At 54.7% G+C, this 19754-nt stretch overlaps 1 protein-coding gene across 10 annotated transcripts in view; it reads right to left on the bottom strand.

Annotated features, from left to right (window-relative positions):
- Positions 1 to 19754, bottom strand: part of Ncor2 (nuclear receptor corepressor 2) — a 149498-nt gene that overhangs the window by 69671 nt on the left and 60073 nt on the right. For 8 of the 10 annotated variants that reach the window (XM_013349886.2, XM_013349929.2, XM_013349937.2 and 5 more), the window contains exons 7-12: positions 18461 to 18574; positions 15433 to 15489; positions 10768 to 10820; positions 4853 to 4919; positions 1135 to 1307; positions 203 to 296 (exon numbers count right to left, since the gene is read on the bottom strand). In XM_013349886.2, coding sequence (XP_013205340.1) covers positions 203 to 296; positions 1135 to 1307; positions 4853 to 4919; positions 10768 to 10820; positions 15433 to 15489; positions 18461 to 18574 — 558 coding nt within the window. The remainder of the gene's footprint in view (positions 1 to 202; positions 297 to 1134; positions 1308 to 4852; positions 4920 to 10767; positions 10821 to 15432; positions 15490 to 18460; positions 18575 to 19754) is intronic. The other 2 variants (XM_013349938.2, XM_013349942.2) reach the window with 1 other exon arrangement.

Raw genomic sequence — 19754 nt, 5'->3', positions numbered from 1 at the left:
GGCAAGGCCACTGGTTACTAGTGTGCCCACAACAACCAACACTGGTTCTAACATGTGCCTACCACCAGTCTCTGGACTGAAAGGCTCAGGGTGGCTTCCCTTCCTGTTGGCACCTGCCTGCTGTGGCATGGAACACATGTAAGGGACACGGAGAGGGACACGCAGAGACAGTGGGGTGCCTATGGCATCATGGTGGACTCACCTCCTGCTCAGATAAGCCATCAATGATCTCGGAAACCTCATGTTCACTGCGGGCAGCTGACATGGAGAGCCCGCTGCCACGCTGGCCCACTCTGCTGGAGACCAGAGGGACATAGTTAGGGTCAGCCCTCCTACTAAGAGGCTAGGCTGGGTACAGGGGCAGAACATTCTGGAGGGTAAGCGTGGGAAGTTAGGGCTAGGTCTCCCACCTCATAGGCCTGGAGCCCCTCAGAAATGCCAACCCCTGAGGCTACGGGGTAGCAGCCCATCTCCCATGAACCAATCTAATAAGGGACAGCAACCCACCAGGGGCCCAGTGTTGCCTCCAGGTGCAGGTCTCTGGGCCTCAGGTCAGTTCCCAAAACCTATGCTGCCATGGGTGGGTGAGACAGGCCTGATGAATCTGTGAATGCAGGTGACCACTACCTAGTATCATTCACTGAGAACAGCCCGCCCAGGTTGTGGCCTCAGTAGGGACAGGCACACAGCTAGGAGCTGAGTGAAGCCACCCACCAACCACCCTAGCTGAGTCTCATTCAGCAGCTTCAGGGGTGTGGGATAGGAGAGAGGACAGCAGGGAGACACTCATGAGTGTCTGGGACCAGCAGGTGCTAAGGAACCCTAGCTCTAAGCAGGAAGCCCTGTGGTATCACTCTGACACAGGCCACAGGGGCCCAAATGGGCCAGCATAGCACTCAGCTCCACTCGCCTCACATGTATTTTCTTACATGGGCTCACCTCACTTTCACACGCACTCACTCAGTCCTGCATGTGTTCTAACATGGGCTCCTCTCTTCACCCTCACCCCTGCACCATCTCTGTGGTGCCCTCACTTCTGCATGCATTTGCCCCTGCATGTGGTCCCTCTCTAACATGGGCTCCTCTCTTCACCCTCACCCCTGCATGCACCACCTCTGCGGAGGAAGCCCTTACTTCTGCATGCGTTCTTGCAGCTCCCGCTGCTTGCGGATCTCCGGGAACTGTTTCTCGTAGTACTCCCGCACCTTGCTCTCCTTGGCCCTCCTCCGTGGATTGTTCTCAATGCGTTCTACCTTCTTCTCCCACGCCTCCATGAGCTGGTCATAGCGCTGGCAGAAGCGCTGTTCCTGAGGGAGCACGGACAAAGAGCGGAACGTTGGTGAGGACCAGATACTGCCCGCTGTATGTACTCACTTTGTATGTACCCTGACAGACGGGGGATGGACAGGCTCACTTTGTCACATCACAGAGCTCGTGGCCCCAGGAAAGCCATGGGTGCCCCATGAATGCTATGGCCACTCCTTCCCCAGAGCCGGGTCTCCTCATCTGACTTGGAAGCCACCAGGCCCACCAAGTTATTATCTCAGTCACACAACCAAATGAGAAACAGCCCTGGACCAAAAGGCTAGGTTCGTGCCCTCTGCTCACACTGGCCACCATGGACCCTGCACAGTTCAAGCGGGGTCCTACTACTTCAGGAGTTGTCCTGGGCAGCATGGCTCTGTAGAGCTCTTATGGCCCAGGAAAGAAAGGTATTCCCAGGGAGCGTCCACTTTCTGGTAGTTCTTCATCCATTGTCCAAACCTAAGAACCCAAACCCTAGGAGACATTAAAAAGAAGGCTCTGCCCTCCTCCGCATTTCTCCCAACCAGTCAGAGCACAGGTACATGCCCTCTGTAGATCAAAGAGAATCATTTAAAAACCCCACCTCTAGCAGTCACAGGAGGACCGGAGACATGGTTACATAGCAACCCGGTATGGTATGTTCTTGTGCTTCAATGCTGCCACAGTGTGTTTAACCTTTGACCAGAGCACCCTGTGTCCATGGCTCAACAAGAGGTGAACGATAGCCTGGGGTGTGGGACCCCAGCAGAGGGAATGGGGGTGAACACCACCAGTCCAGCCTAGGCCTCTTAGCTCCCACCAAGGTGCCCAGGGGAAGAAGAGAGAACACTCTACAGAGACCAGAGGATGGAGACAGCAGTGGATACCAGAGCTGAGGTCAGTCAGGAGCCAGCAGAGGGCCGGGGCTGTACCATCCCTATCTTGCAGACAAACGACAGGGCCCCAAGACCTCAGAAATATCCCACATGCTCCACAGCCCCAGATACCAGCACAAAATTTCAAGCCGCTCCCCTGGAGGAAGCTCTGTCTGAAACAGGACTCTCCAGGTCTAACCACATGTGCCTGCTACAGTCTATGTCTGCATCTACTAGGGAATGTGTGCACCTAGTCCAGGGGGTGTCCAGGAACAGCAGGATACCATCCACAGGGAAGGAGGCTTTGCCAGGGCAAGAGGCAGACCTCTGTCAGCCTGCCGGATGGGAACATGGAACATGGCCGACAGGCCTCCAGCACACTTGTTCTGACAGGAAGGAGTGAAGCAGGCTCCTCTCTGGGTAGGAACCGGCCCCAGCCCTGGGGTCTGACTCGACAAGGCGAGTAAGCAGAGCTTTGTGGGGAGGCCCATGCCCCAGCTCTCCAGGCCTTGCTGGAAAATGAGAACGCTCTCTGTGTCCCTTCCTGGTGCTGCGACATGGAGGCCTCCAGTCCGTAAGCTGGGCTGCAAAGCCCAGGGCTCGAAGGCTTCTCCTTACCTCTAAAAAGCAGTCCCCTCCCTCCACAGCCCCAGTCACAGAGAGTTTCCTTATGACCCCAAGCCCACCCCAGATTCTCCTCCACCTCACTGGCTCCTTGCAGGAGCCACAGGGGCCTCTGATATGGGACATTGGATAAGGCTGAGGCTGGGAGCTCTGGACAGACTGCAACGAGCATGTAGCGGTGACAAGGCGCGACGGCAGGAGCAGACCTCCATGCTTGCCTTCTCCTCACCACAGCAGCAAGGCCCTTCCCTTCCTACCTGCCCTCATGCAGCAGAGATCTGCACACGACTTCCTGCCCTTTCTTGCTCCTTGCATCTAGACGTAGCCACTCCTCCTCTGCTGCCCAGGACCCCTTCCCCACCTGAGCTTATCTGAAACTTGTTTTGTTGCCCTTGAATTCAGGGCAAGCCCTGCCTACCCAGGTGAATCTGAACACAGACAGAACCAGGCAGCCAGACACCAACCCAGACCTGACTACTTCTCAGCTGTGTGACACAGGGCAAGTGCCTTAGCCACTCTGTCTCAGCTCCCCTGCCTGACACACAAGGCTGGGAAGACAAATCCACCTCAGTGCCTGCAGCCCAAGGCATCTAACTGGTGACCACCCTCCTCTTCACCCACAATTTGGACTCGAACATCAGCAGCCACTTTAGTGTAAGTAGTGCCTAGCTGCCACCTCCTGCTGACTACTTACCCGCAGGCCCCAGGCACCACTGAGCAGCCCCGCCACACCAGTACCAGTAATACCAGTAGTACCAGGCCGGCCGGACTGAGGAAGGAGGTGGGGACCACCCCGCAGCCCCATCTGACACGGCTTCAGGAAGGGTCAAGTGCAGCTGAGCAGAGCCTTGAGGCCAGCCTCCGCCCTGCCTGCCTCCACCGCTCTCCTCACCAGCCTCACTTCCCCACTGTTTCCCAGCAGCCCCAGGCTTGAATGGAATGGATGATATCCAGCCAAAGCCTGATGCTGGTTCAGTGCCTAACCACGGCCCGCATGCAGAGAGCCCAGGAAGGGCATTGTTCCCCGACTCAGGACCACAGGACAGACACTGACTGTGTAGACATCCTGATGTAGGGACCTGATGGCACCACTCTGATGTTGACCCCACAAACTTCTTAGCTACACAGTTCTGGCACTGTGCAAGTAGGCATAATGGTAGGGTGTCGCTCTGCCTGGCAGCTCAGTCGAAGACAGGGACCTGGCCTCCATCCCTTAGCCCTGGTCTCCCGCGGGGCAAAGTGCAGCTGCTCAGGGCTCCTCACACTGCTTGCCCTGCTTCAGGAAGCAGGACCACCGCCCACCACCACAGACCAGGGGCCTTGCTGCTTTCCAAGGGTTGCTTTTTGACCTGGCTGGGGATGGGGAAGGTTCATTTCTCAGGGCCCTCCTGCCTCCATCTCTCCCTAAAATCTCCCTGGGCACAAAAGTCCATGATGGGTATTTTTTAGAGTGAATTGAAGACTCCCTTCTTGGGGCTGAAAAGATGATTCAGCAGTTAAGAGCACTGGCTGCTCTTCCATAAGACGAGGGTTCAATTCCAAGCACTCACATGGCAGCTCACAACTGTCTGTAACTCCTATTCCAGGGGATCTGACACTCTCACACAAATATACAGATATACAAAGAAAAAAGAAAAAAAGACTCCCTTCTGAGCTTCATTGGCTCCCCATTCCAAGCACTGAGAAAGGGGTTAGGAGCCCTAAGCCCCCATCACCACAGCAGCTGCCAACTCTATGGCTCATCTACAGCATTCTGTTATGACCCAGACAGCCATTCCAACAGCTGCAGAGCCAACAGGGACCTCGGGGTCTGACTAGCCTGGCCTGAAGAGGCCCTGACTCTGGGATGGCAATGGGGGCACAGGGCCTCATCCACTACACCAATGGGAAAGAAGGGTTAGGGATGGGGATTTGGAGAAGGGCAGAATAGAAGCAGGACCCTGTTGCCCATGGTGTTGAGGAGACCAAACAGGACTCACTGCTTTCATATGGCATGGAGGGGACAGGACAGAAAGGGACTCACTCACACACTGCTTGCATGTGTACAGAGGAGACAGGATAGGACTCACCCACTGCTTGCGCGCGTGGTTCCTCCGTTTGAAGTACAGGATCAGCTTCTTCCGCATTGCCTGGTTTCTGGAGAGCACAGACAAGGGTCAGAGATGGCAGCTCTGAGCTTGTCCTCAGTCAGATGAGAGCCCGGATTGCCCCACAGAGCTCATAGTTCCCGTCCCTCAGTCCCGACACACGCCAACCTGCACCATCCTTGTCTCCTGAGTCAGCAACGGATACCAATCAACCAAGTTCAACCCCTGGGCCCCTTGCCGCCCGGAGGCAAACAAGTCATCGGCCTGGGGACCCTGTCCTGTGAGTGGATAAAGGCATCAAGGGGTCTCCAGCTCAACACAGACAGACAGCTTCCACTCAGCACAGAGCAAGCAGCCTGACCACACGGGCTCCACAAGGTTCTGCAAGTACTGCTGAGGAAAGGGGTGGGGAATTCCGAGGAGAGAAAAAGAGGGGCGGAGACGTGGGAGAAGGACAGGAGAGAAAAACTGGGAGAAGGAAGAGAGAAGAGAGGAGATCAGAGATTTACCTCAGAATGGACAAAGATTTGGAAAATGGATATGGAGGGTAGAAAAAAGACACAGGCTGCAAAGAGGGAACAGAAATCCTGAGGGAAGGCACAGCAGCCATGGGATACAGGACTCTGCCCACCCTACCCCACCACTGAGCATCAGAGACCCCCTACTCCCCATAACCTTACTACACTGAGCTAGGTGCCATGACCAACCTCTGGGTCCTGTGGGAGACAGAGAGAGGCCTTGGGAACTGAGCTTGCCCTCTCTAACCCGGGCTCATAGCTACATCACTTTTCTGGTGAGGGACCCCCAACTTCCCCATAGTGCCAGCGTGTCCCCAAGCCACCAAGAGCTTCCACTACTGGGAGTCACCTTGGAGTGAAAGCCTAGAGGTCCCAGGCCTGTGACCACAGACATGGCTCGGTTGGTAGAATGCTTGCCTAGGAAGTACAAGGCCCTGGGTTCAATTCCCATGAAATGGGAGCAGTGGTCTACACCTGTAACCTCATTATTTGGGAGATAGAGGCAGAGGATCGAAGATTTAATTACTCTCCACCGTGTAGAGAGTTTGAGAAGATTCTGGACTGAAGGAAAGCAAGAGTAAAAGGCGACAAGAGGTGTGGGGGGAGGAATGCAGCCACCTCCTCCTCCTCCTGGAAGAACGGAGCCACCACCAATCCTGATGCAGTGGTGTACAAAAAAAAAAAAAAAGAAAGAAAAGAAAAGAAAAGAAAAGAAAGACACAAACTTCTTCAGAGAGACGAGAGGACTTCCGCAGTCCATGAAGTCAGCAGCCTGCTGATAACAGACACAAAAGGGGCTGAGGGTACCTGGGCTCCAGGGCTTAGCAGGACAAGGTGAGGTTCAGGGAGGGTGTGACCCCCACCTGTGCCCAACATGTGCCTGGTTAAGCTGAGGACCAGGTGTTAGAAAGCCCTTGCCTACTGTGGCAAAGGAGACCAGCCTAAACCAATGTGGGGCAAAGCAACATGACTGTCTGAGGTCACCAGGCGAGGAACCTCCTAAGTGTCAAGTTGGGAGCGTAGGGCCCCAACCCCTTGCATCTATATCCTAGCCCCCAGGCCTGGTCTGGACTCCAAATCCCAGCAGGCCAGGTCCTGACCTCTCCCCAGGGTATTTAACTGAGCCCCCAAAAGAGGAACACATGGTCCCTTTTCTTTCCTCCCGGCTTCCTGGTTCCCCCTCGGGGCCACCCGAGAGCACAGAACTCCCATTAAACCTGGATATTTCTTAATTTGGCTTGTTTTGATTTGGCTTGATTGGGAATTTTGTGTCGGCAGGGAGCTCACGTTAAGAAATATTCCTAACACTAAGCCTGAGACCTGAGGACCAAGGCTGCTCTGGCAGAGACTGAGTAGGCACACAAAGCCAGTGACTTGGGAACACCAGGAGGCCGCTAACCCAGGCTGGATGATGGCTGTGCAGCCTCACCCTACTCTGAGACTCGTCTGCCATCCAGCCATGGACGCTCCTGATGGTCTCACAGTGCCTGGTGGCCTCCTGCACGGCCCTCTGCCAGCATGACCTGGGGCCGCCTTCCCTCTGCTAGCAGTTCGAGAGATCCAAGCCCCTAAGGCCAGCCTCCCAGTCCAGGTGGCAGGTTCCCTGGCATTAGCTTGGCAGCTACTGACACTCTCCAGGGCAAGGCAGAGGAGGCAAGAGGCGCACAGGTGACCTCCACAGGTCTGAAATCACCCACATCAGGAAGCCAAGCATGAAATTAACTTGAAAGTCACGGCCAGGCATGCAGACAGAGAAATTAAAATGACAGGGGCCAGGTCCCCAGGGAAGGGAGCCTTCCCACCTCAGCAATTACAGCCGACAGTCAAGGAGCAGTGGCGGCTCTGCTCCCTGGGTGGCAGAGCTCCCCACCAACCCCTCCATCAATCTCACTGTCCTTGTCACAGCTGTCACATCCCACACGAGAACTGAGCTTGCCCGTCTCCCCATCTCAAGTGGGGGCCCATTCACGGCTGTCTCCCAGGAACAAACAGTGCCTGGCGTGGATCAGCTGTACAGAGACATATTTGGTGAAGGAGGATTGAGTGAATGAGGACTGGATGAATTAGGAGTAACCGTCTCTATGGTCAGGGACTCAGAACAAAACCTCCAACACCCCTCCATGTGAGGGGTCCAGATGTCAACTTGGGTGAGGGTATTAACTCAGTGGGTCCTCAGTGGCCCCCAGGGCTAGTCCCACCTTACAGATGGTGAGACAAGAGGCCCTGCTCTCAGCACCCACACAAGGCAGATCTTGGCTTTCCAAGTTTCCTACCTGCTACATGCCAAACCAAAGACACCAACCTATGGCACTCTTGGCCTGCACACCTCCCAGTGAAGGGCCGCTCTGACAACACTGTTTTATGCAGGGTTTGTCTGTCTGTCCGGCTAACCTCAACCTCACTCTCTCAGCCTCCTGAGTGCTGGGATCACAGGCACACCCCTGACCTGACACCACTCGGTCCACTTTATCAAAACTGAGTCTCTGCAGAGATGTGACGCCAAAGGTCCTGTCTCCTCCTTCAGGGCATTCTCATTTCCCCTAGTGACCCCCCCCCACCCCTAGGGAGCTGAGCGTTCTGGCTCTTTCTCACCCAATTAGGCAGTAGCCCCAAAGGCCCCCAGGCCTCAGCCAGGGCCTTATCCCGCAGGCCTGGGAGCTCCTGACACTTCACCTGGGTAACACGCCTACTGTCTTCCCAGCAGTTTCCGGGCCCTGAGTCTCATCATGTCACTGAGCAAGCCACCCCTCTGGGAACAGTCTCAGTCCAGAAGAGACTACCCACACCTTCAGAACTTGGTGCACCCCTCCCTGCCTACTGTACCCACTCCAATACTATGAGCTACTGGGACAGCCCAGCGCCCATGCGTGAGAAATATCCAGAGAGGAAAGGGGCAGGGATAGGACAAGGGAGGGTCTTTGACCAGGAAGAAACAAAGAGACCCCAAGATCCCCGAGTGATGCTGTGTGGTTAGATCCACGTTGATCGGCTCACACCTCTGTGGCCTAGTAAAAGCCATTCAGACTTTAAAGGTGAACTGTACGAAAACTCTGTTCAAAAGCTATTAAAAAAAAAAGGTCAGGCAGTGGCGGCACACACCTTTAATCCCAGTACTCAGGAGACAGAGATGGAGACCAGCCTGGTCTACAGAGTGCATTCCAAGACAACCAGGGCTACACAGAGAAACCCTGTCTTGAAAAAAAATCAACAACAAAAAACAATAACAAAAGCAAACAGATGCCAGGAGCCCTGTGTTCCAGTCCCAGGCCTCATTATCCCTCAGATTCAATAACAGGCCACACAGGGCAGCAGGATTGGTCAACAGAACCAATGGCCCCATCTGAAGTCCCTTGGTCCCCAGGGAGCAATGGTATTGTTTTACCAGTCAAGATGTGGCTTTACGGTATCACATATTGCCCAGTCCTGAGCTGGGAACCATGGACGGCAGGCCCTAACCCTCCATACCTCACTGCCCACAGCTCTTCAGGGCTTTCCCACGGTGTCCCAGGCCCTTTCTCCCAGTGGCCATCAGGGTGAACCTGAAGATAAACCTCCCAGCACAGCGCGTCCCACAGTAAAGGCCACATCTTTGCAGATGATGACCAAGCTGGGAGTATAAGAAGCACCCTCCTGGGCCTGACTGATCCTGCCTGTGGCTGCGGCAGTCTGTGGTCTCAATAAGCTCAGCACAGCCCCAGGACCTCTGTGCTTCCCATCTGCTGGATGCTCCACAAGGCCCAGCAGCTGCTCAGCCTTCAGCCGGCACATCCTGCCCCAGGTCTGGCTACCGTCCCTTTCCCCTCTCCTATGACTCCATTTCCTCTCTTCTCAGGACTCCTTCACAGTGAAAGATTAACAGCACAGGACTGAAACAGGCAACGGTGGCCATGACGTTAAAGGCACCTACGTCAAGCCTCAGTGTTCCAAGCTCATAATACACTCACATATGAACTTGCCAAACAGAAAACTGACTGTATTTAAGAAAGTTCACTCTGTCAGAGCTATATTTTGATTAATACCTAGAATCGTGCAGAGGGGTGGTCACCCCAACTAGTGTAGACTCAAGACCAGAGCCCCCCTCCCTTTTCTTCCTTCTTTGCATCTTCCAAGTTTGTTTGTTTAAAGCCACTGGGGTCTTACTTTGTAGCCTGGTTACTTTTTACTCACCAACCCCCTACTTCAGCCTTCAGAGCACTGGGCCCGCAAGTCTATGGCACCATGCCCAGACAGATTCAGTGCCTAATAGAGCCACAGGGGCATCTAAGAAACCCATTCCATTTCTACCCATGTTGTCCAGACTCCACATGGTGGGAATAGAACTCGTTGACATCAGCAAGCGAATGGATGGATGGATGGATGGATGGATGGATGGATGGATGGATGGATGGATGGATGGATGGATGGGTGGGTGGGTGGGTTAATGAGTGTGTGAGTAAATAAATGAATGTCCCAGAAGCCAGGCTTGGTGGTACATGCCCCCCACCCACCGTGACCCCAAAGCAACTATGACAAGCCCCTCCAATGGCCTGTCACTATCCCTCTTCTGCAGTCCCTTTCCCATGAGGACCAGCCAGCTGGGCAGGACCCACACAGAGGAGAAGCAGGACGATTCAGCCCTGGGCAGTGAAGGGACCCAAGCCAACAGAGACAACCATGGCAGCAGCTGGGCCCAACACTGCAGGGCCAGTGCAGGGCCCACAGGGTCAGTACTACAGGAGACACAAGAGGTTGGCCAAGGTGTGACCACATACAACTCCAGAAGCCACAGGGACCTCCTAGAACCCAGCATCCATGACACTTGAGAACCGAGAGGGACACTAGCTTCCTGAACACTGACTGACCAGATCGCTGTATCGCTGCCACCTATCGAGTCCACCAAGCCACACTCTGAGGCTACCAGTCAATCACCCATGTAGGCCTACTATTCCAACCATCCCTCACACCCTCACCTCCTGCCCTCCCCAGACCTGACACCACCATATGCTCCAGACCTTCTGCCTTTTTGTTTCTGGATGATGAGAGGCCTCTCTCCTCCAAGGACAGCAGCCATCAAACCCCAGCAGAGCCTGGCATCCCTGCTGCACCCCACTATATGACACCTAAGAGACATGGCTCAGGAGGCCTCTGAAATAAAGCTTACAGTTGCTTCAGGCACGAGTGTGCTCCACAGAAGTCCACAGCTAACGCTCCCCACGCCTAGCCTGTCTCCTGACACCACGGCCTCCTGCCTCCAATCTCTGTTCCCAACCTGCCACTCCTTCTGCCCCAGGCCTGCTCTGAGCCCCAGCTTGGGCTTGGCTCAACTGGGGACTTCCACCCAGACTGCCTACTGGTATCCTGATCCCCAGGACTGGCTGGTCCACGGCAGCAGTGACTCACATTTTGATGTTTTCATGGTACTGGCGTGTGTCGGACGGCTGGTTGTACAGTGGCTGTAGGAGAAGAAAGAAGTTTATCAGAGATGGATGGAGTGGGTGACAGAGTGGCGTGGGGCTAATGTCACCAGCCAGAACCCAGACCATGCACCCTCAACCCCAGTAGCTGTCTGCTGGCTGGATAATCAAGGCTACAGAGAAACAGAGGATCTGGCCAGGAAAAGACTGAAAACTGTGTTATCAGGCCGGTTGCAGGGACCAGACTATGCCCCCATCCTAGGCAAAGTACTTTATCTGCAAGATGCTTAGGGTTGGCTTTAGCATTTAGATCACCATGGAAACCCACAGTCGTAGTGCTAACAAGGCCTTTTTCCTGGACCAGAAAGACCAAAACAAACCAAGAGTGGGAAGCTGAGGGCAGCGGGTGGCAGACACAGACAGATACACACCCTCTGCAGAGCCCAGCTCCAACTGCCAAGAAGTGACCTCTCCCCAGTGGCCTGAGATGCCAGACGCCCATGAATGCTGGGTCATGTACACGTGAGCACACAGTGGCCACAATGACAGTAGATATAAATGCGAGAAACATGGAAGGAACATGGGTGGGCCTCATGCTGAAGACACCATAGGCTCCCTCAGCAGGGACCCACGAGCCAGGGCCACCTACATGGGAGAACGGAGTTTCAAGAGCAAAGCAAGGGCAGTGTACAGTCATGGGACCCACCATGGGTCAGAAGCTGCATCAATGGTCTGTGTCCTCCATGCAATGGCTTCCTCTGTCCACACAGCCTGATGGAGGGACTTGAAGAGGCCACAGATAGAAAGGGGATCTGCCCACTACCTCCCCAAAGGTCTCTGCTGGCCTCCAGATTGTAGAGCCAAGGCCACAGGTATCTAACTACTGAGTCTCCTGCTTTGCTACAGTGATTGCTCACAGTGCACCCACTGCACAGAGAGGAAGCCTGAGGACAATGGCAAACATGCCCACAGCCTGAACTCCACCCTACTCCCCTGGCTGCATCCTGCCCCTGCCTCCTTCCATGCCCTTTCCTTACTACACATCCACACCTACAAGAACCTGGGTTCCTGGGCAAGACAGAAACACATAAGGATCTGTGGGAGAATTTCCACGGGTGACAGACACAGCACTGGACCAGTGTGAGAACCACACCAGCATCCTGCACCCAGGCCGGCATCAAGGACACCAATTCTCATATCCCTTGCAACTCATCAGGGGCTCAAACAGTCAGGCTCACTGCTCTCCTAGTGATAAGAGACCATGGACCAGCACCTCCTATGGGCGCACAGCCTGAAATGGGGAAGCATTCCTCGTCTAGGAGGGGAAAAATGGATAAAGCAACAAGAGGACCAGCAGTCAGACTTGTTGCAGAACTGCCCAGAGGGGAGGAAGGGGCCAGCACTGATGAATGAAGAAGGTTGCAAGGCCACATCTCAGGAGTCAGGGGCCCTATGAAGATGCTCTTTCCTGGCACTCAGGGTAGCAGCACCTGATCCTCTGTGTCCCCCAAATGCCAATAAAACAAAAGCCAATGTGAGTGGGCATTGCTTAAGGGCTCGGGCTCCAGGGATAGATAAGGCTGGATGTCCTCATCTAGAAAATGGGTACAGAGCAGAGGACCCACCTCACAGGATGTGTGAGAAGCCCAGAACATTCCAGATGTACTGACAGGTTTGCCATTGTTTGGGTTTAAAGATGGTGAGCTGCCTTACTGGGGCAGGAAGGGGTGGAGGCCATGGTCACTGACCCCATGGGGCAGCGAGCAAAACGTGTTCCCAGAGTGCGAGGACAAAGGGAACACCCACGCCCAAGAGGGCGACAGGGGACAGACCCCAACTCACCTTCTGGGGAGTGAGGACAAAGCTGTGGCACTGAGGGGCTCGGCTGCCCCAGTGAATACCTCATATAGAGAAGCCACCAAGGGGGCTCAGCTCTGGGACAACACCCTCAGGCCATCCTCACAGAGGACTGGACCTGGGGAGGGACAAGGACAGCGGGTGGCTGGCACTCTGCTGCAGTAAGGGCATGCCTGCCCTCCCCATTAAAGACAATGGTCACAGCTGCACAGTGGAGCGCTGGCCAGCTGTGGGCGTAGACACCCTGCAGCCTGGCTGCAAGCCAGCTCTGGGGTGACCAAGCTTGTAAGAGATGGAGTGACAGCCCAGCCCACAAGGACACTGGGCTCTCAGAATAACGCGCCTCAGAGCAGGAAGGAAGCGAGTGACTCAGCTATGCAGAGGGGAGGCCCCAGCATCCTCCACCGCCTCCCACCTGGTCGGCCTGGTCCCTGCACAGCACAGGGCCCTCTTGGGATACACTGAGCTATAGGAGTCATGGACACAATGCCTACACAGATCTCTAAACTGTACCCTGACTCTCAAGGCAGAGACCCTGAAGCCCCCACCTCCCTCTCCTCTCTTTCTCCCTCTGGGACACAGGGCAAGATGGTCACTACCTTGTCATTGCTGTGCCAAGGTTCCCGGATGTATTCAGTAGCTGAAGAGGGTCTGACTGTCCTGATTTAACTTTGTCAACCTGACACTACCTAGGGTCATCTGAGAGGAAAACCTGTCCCCTATGGAGGGGACTGCTAACTGATGCAGAAGGGCCCAACCCACTGTGGTCAGCATCACTCCCGAGGCAAGTGGTCCTGGGTGTGTATGGCTAAACAGGAACTTGTGAGAAAGCCAAAAAAGCCAAAAGAATGTTCCTCCATGGTTTCTGCTTCAAGCTACCTGAGTCCCTGCCCTGACTTCCCTCAATGCTAGACTGTCATATAAGCTGAAATAAACCCTTTCCACCCCTAAGCTGCTTTTGGTCCAAGTGCTTTATCTTAGCACCAGATTCATGGTGGCCCAAGTGACCAAAGTCTAACCAACCACCAGCACCCTGGGAGGCCAGTACAATGTTAGCCTTGCACACACATGGCAGCAGCCCCATGAAGACCCAGCCACACTCACAGCTGACACGCACCTTCCCAGAGAGAGAGAGAGAGAAAGAGATGGAGTATGGGGGAATATGTTGGGCAAACCACGCTTCCTGAGCCTCTTCCAGAAAATACAGTGGCAATACCCAGATACCTAGCACAGCAAGTGCCCATTAGCAGGTGCCCCCACCAGTCCAGATACCAACACCTCCAGGAACCAACTGCTACAAGCATTAAGCACAAAGGTCATGGATCCCCTTCCTGGATTATGTCCTCAGGCCCGACACATACAAACACACACACGCACAAACATACACACACCTGGTCCCCAAAATCGATCAGAAATAAAGAGGAAAGAATGGCAGAAAAGGGAGACAGGCAAGATGCACTCACTAGTGGGAATACACAGTGGGGCAGCCACCTTAGAAACCAGCCAGGAACTTCCATAGGAGAAAAACAACAACACGCGTGCCAGCTATTCTACTCCTAGGCACAGACTCAAGAAAGACAAATGCTGCTTGCTCCTGCTCTTGCGGTGTGGCTTCATTCCCAGGAGACGAAAACAACAAAAGGTCACCCAACGTCATCAACTGAGGATGGAAAGATAAAATGCAGTCCAGAAACAATGGAATATGCTGCAGTTCTGAAAAGGGATGAAGAGCTGCTGCTGGCGACAGGGTAGACAAGGAAAGTGCCAACAGTATAGGAGAACAGGAGCACCCGATGCTGGGGCTGGGGGAGGCAGAAAGGAGGGAGAACAAAAGGCCATGGGGCTGCATGGCTCCATTCAGGGCTCCAGAAGGACCAAGAGCAGTGACACAGAGCTCCTTTGGACCACGACACGCAACTGAAAGGCTGAACTGTGCAGCAGGCGGCACAGATCGGTGACGAGTGTATGAAGAAAACGAGAGACCCAGTGGTGGCACAGCAGCACAGGTCCCAGGTGCAGGATGGGGTCACAGAGCCCACCACAGGCAGTACAGGAGCTCTGCCCCCATCTGTCTGCTCCAGATTCTTTAAGAATAGACTGTGTTAGGGTGCAGCATGGACTCAGCCAGGAGGCCCCCCCCCCCAGCCTTCAGCAAGAACACAGTGCCCATGACTCATGTATGCCCAAGTGTCCTTGTACACACCACAGACCCACATCCACCCCATGCACCAATGCACCAGCAACACATGCCACCTGCAGCCGATGTGATCCAATGCTGTACCATCGGGTGCAGGTTTAGGCAGTAGGGGGCAGCCCCTTCTGCACCACCCCCTCCAATAGTTCCCCTGAGGCTGGGCTGCTTCCCACCCTGCTACAACACAGTTGAGACCAGCAGAACGATGATAATAATCTTTGCAGTCATGGTTACCCTTTCCACCACAGGCAGGCACTGTCCCAGGCACTGAGACGTCAAGAGTCTTACAGAGGGTTACATAGCCATCAAGCTCAGAGAAGGGAATCCAGACTAGTCAACCACTGCATGGGCTCTGGTGTGGAGCTAGAGTGGCGAGCCAGCTTCAGGCTTCAGAGGCAGGGACAGGCTCACTGCCCAGCAGCCACTCAGTTATCTGTCAGCATCCTTATCAGGAGGTGTTGCTGCTTCCTGCCTCCCTCTGGGGACAGTGCTGGGCAGTACATGACTTCCCCCTCCTCCTTCACCCACCCAACACCTGCTGCCAGACCCCATTCTTCCATCCCACTCCTCCCAGCCTGCCCAGCCAAGCCACCAGCTCACCAGCTCCACCTGGGGCCCCAGCCCTTCCAGGATACGATGTGCAGCTTCTGCTTTCTTCTGCAGGGCAAAGAGAAGCGTGGAATTAAAAGAGGACTCGGAGCAGACTGGTACCAGTGCCTCTGGAACGCCCAATCTGCATGAAGGATCGCCGCTAACCCTGTAGGAGTCCTTGGGCCCTCCCAGGCTGGCCCCTGCTAGGGGTCTGACCAAGGCTAATCAGGCTACAGCCTTACCCGCTACCTTCTGCCAGGCTTGGATGCCTCGAGAGTCTGCTGACCTCAGCCAGTGCAGTGGAAGGGGATACTGGAGCCGTCTAGGATCCCGTCTCACAATTGAATGATTATTTCTGGCCTATGTCCCCTCCCTTCACAAACCAGGACTCATTAGGAAAACAGAAGCGTGCTGCAGAGAGCCCCATGGCTGCTGCGGGGGCACCCCTCAATAGGCTGGATCTCGTCCCCTCAGGCCAATACATGAAGACAACATTGTGCCTCCATCTGGCTGTCTGCCCAGACTGGGACCACCAGGACCGACTCACAGGAAGTGGGGAGTGAATGGGGGGCACAGGGGCTGGAATAGGGGATACAGAAGCGGCTGGAGAAGCCTGAACTCATGTACCAGAAACCAGGCAGGTGTTGAAGGAAATTCGAGTGCTATAGAAGTCACCATCATTACCTGAGAGCTGTACCCTGCAGAACCAGCTGAGGCTAGACAACCTCAACCTACCAGCACCCAGCAGGGGCAGTGGACTGTGGGTGGGCTTCAGCTGACAACTAGTCTGACCTCTGCCAAGAGCTAAAGCCCAGCTAACCAGGAACAACACCCCATTCTTGAATCCTTTGTGCCAATCTGGGACCCAAAGACCAACAACTTCAGGGTGTGGCCAGGGCACAAGATCAGGGGGCTGAGCTAACACTGCTTTGGCTACGGTATCTTGGTGTGTATCGTAAAGCTCTGTGGAAAACAGCAGGAACTGTGTTTTGGTAAAAGGGTTGGCACCAAACACAGAGAAGCCCCCAGGAACTGTGCTTCACACAGCTGGAGCAAGATCTTGGATCTGGGGGTGCTAGGCAACCCTGTGCCCTATAAACCATACCCACTAAGGTGGTAGACCCACAACTTGTACAAGGGGCTGAGGGGCAAATCTGCTGTCCCTCCTCGGGGACAGGGGACACCCAGGAATGGTGGCTGGGAACACAGAAGCAGTGACATACACTCACCACCCCAACTCCCACACACTCCCTCCCTCACCATCTTCTGCCACCCTGGGAGCTGAAGCTACCCTTCCCCAGATAAGTCCTGACCTATGGCCCTGCTTATCCCAAGCACTCCAGGTCTAGACACTTCAGGCCCTCCTGCTTCTTTCCTGCTGGCCATGCTGTCCCAGCCACCTGCCAGGCTCTTCCACCCAGACAGGTCTCAACATCCCCAAATCCAAGACTACACTACCCTCATCTGACCTTATGCCTGGTTTGCTTGCACACTAGACAGGGACAGTCACAGGATGGGGGCTCCAGGGAGGTACCTGCCAGGTTCACCCCCCTGATCAGGATAAGGCAGCAGCCTAATCAACCAGGCTTCACTGAATCCCTCCCACCTGCTTCAGAACAGGATCACAGAGCTCTCAGTGGACCTACAGTGGCCTGCCTTCCCAGGTCATCTCCTAGCCGGGCTCCCCAGACACCTCACCACACTGGCACACAACAGGCACTCAGCTGCCACCCCAACACCAGCCCTGGCATACAGCAAGTCCTTAACAGCATTACCTGTCACACCCTTATGTGGAGACAAGGCCAGGTCACTGCAGATGCTGGTACACACTCATTAGAGCTGAACCAGCTCACCCAAGGGTGATTAGGGCAACCCGGAGGTCTAATAGGCCAGCTTCAGACTGCAGATGCCTGTTGGCCAGGAGGTCTGAGGTCACAGGGACACAATCCAATCAAGGAAGGCAAACCAGCACTGGATCTGGCCCAGCCCCTGAGCCAGCTCTGACTACAAGCACACCTTGGGCAGCCTGGCCACCAGGACAGAGCATTAGAGGCAGGTTCTTGTCCTGCCTCTTTGTGGGAAGGAAGGGGGATTAAAATTTAATCCTATTGATCCCAGGGAGCTAGGCCAGCTCCAGGCCTAGCCCAGGCAGAAGAACAACAGGGGTATTATAGGTGGTACCCCCCAGCCAAGCCCTGCTATGCCTGGCTGTGATGCAGCCCTCAGAGAGTACAAAAGCAGGAACAGGGAGGTGTTCTTGATTAGAGAGAAAATGCAGAGAGACATCACTTGAAGCAGGAAAGCTGAACCAAGGGAGCAGGAAGGTGGCCTCGGGGACATGTGTCCAATGGCTGGAGAGAGCCACTTCTCTGATCACCTCTCCTTGAGCCAGTTCAATCTTAGTTCTTTGTCCCAGCCCCAAATCTAAACAGCTGTGCAATCTCAGGCAAGTCCCCTGCCCTCTCTGAGCCCCAGGATCTTCCTTAGCAATAAAGAACTCCTACCTATTTCCTACAGAACCTGAGGCATGAGCCTATCCTACCCAGGTTCCTCTGGCTTTGGTTCCCTACTCTCAGATACAGAGTTGGAAGCAGTCCAAAGGTCTCCAGAGAATCAGCCAATCAGAGGGCTCCAGAGGGGTAGAGACACAGGAGCATCCCTTCCGCCCACCAGGTGTCAGGTGGCAGCAGCTCACTAGCAAAGCAGAGGGGACTGTGGCACAGAGGCCCAGGCTGAGAATCAAACCCAAGCATGGTTCAAATCTCACGTCTACCACATCCCAGCTGTGTGGCTCTGAATGGGTCACTCCCCACACCCCCCTTGCCCGTCTGAGCCTACCACGCACACCTTCCTAGGACTGGCCAGGCAGCTAACTATCAGTATAAAGATATTGCTATCACCAAGTGTGTCACTGGATCTGCTGAGCATGTGGGAGGTGACAGCACATCTCTGGGACCAGCTGGTCCCTCACTCTCCTCTCGCCTGACACCTATGCCGTGCAGTGTCCTCTCCACCCGTTTGTTCCTGAAGGGCATACCCGGTTCTCGTCGTAGATGATCTGGACCAGGCTGCGGTGCTTTGATTCTATGGGTGGTGGCGACACTGGCTTCTCAGGCTCGGGCGGCTTGGCGGCCTCCTCCTCCAACTGTTGCTGTGGGGAAGGGGACAGTGTGAGCGGTACAGGCAGGAAGCCGAGGCGCTGTCCCCCCCCCCCCTTGCCCGCAGCCACACACAGGAAGTCAGGCTGATCGCCATTTCCTGTGAGTCACCCAGGGACTCTGTGCCCTCCTTGGCCAGACTCCCTGGGCTGTGCATCCAGTTTGGACCAGGCTTTCTGGGTCCAAATCCTGCCCTGGAGATGGAGCGGGGATGGGGGTGGGGGGAGGTGCACTCTTCCTCAATTCTCCCCTGGGCTGCAATGAGGACTAATGAGGCCACGCAGGTGGAACACTGCTGAATTTGCAAGGGGCAGCCCCTCTTACCCACTACCACCACACTGAGAGCTCCACAGCTCCAGGAGATGCTGCAGAAAGAGTGAAGCCCTCAGCCTGGAACACTACTTCTGACCCTTACAACCACGCAACCTTGGGATGCTACATGTCTCTGAACCTTCTGGTCCTCCCTTGGGAATGAAGACAACCCTAAACTTCTGAAGGCTAAAGCAGGAGGTATGAGGAGAGTGCTGGGGGAGGCAGAAAGAAGACTTGCCAGACAGAGCTTTCAATCACACCATGACCACCACCATCATGGCCACACCATGACCACCATCATCATGACCACGCCATGACCACCATCATCATGGTCACACCATCATCAGTATCATAATCATTTATCACCATGATCAACACCATCATTGCTACCACCAATACAACTACAACCACCACCATCATCACCATCCCCATCATCACCATTATAGCCACCATTCCCACAATCGTCACCACCACTATTATCATTACCACCATGATCATAACCACTGCCACCATGGCCATCAACATCATCACCACCACCCATCACTATCACTAAGACCACCATCGCCAACATCACCATTGCTACCACCATGATCACTATCATCAACATCATCATTATCATCATCATCATCATCATTACTATCAAAATCATTATGGTACCACTCTTACCACTACCATCATACTTATTACCACCCTCACCCATCACTACCATCATCATCATCATCATCACCACCACCATCTTTATTACCATCCCAACTATCATCATCATCAGCACCTCCTCCTTCTCCTCTACCATCATCATCACCACCACCACCACCACCACCACCATCATCACCATCACCACCACCATCATCACCACCACCA

Source organism: Microtus ochrogaster, chromosome 2, assembly GCF_000317375.1.
Source record: "Microtus ochrogaster isolate Prairie Vole_2 chromosome 2, MicOch1.0, whole genome shotgun sequence".
In the NCBI taxonomy this organism is placed as follows: Eukaryota; Metazoa; Chordata; class Mammalia; order Rodentia; family Cricetidae; genus Microtus; species Microtus ochrogaster.
The sequence above is the reverse complement of the archived record's forward strand: the minus strand, read 5'-3'. Positions and strand labels throughout refer to the sequence as shown.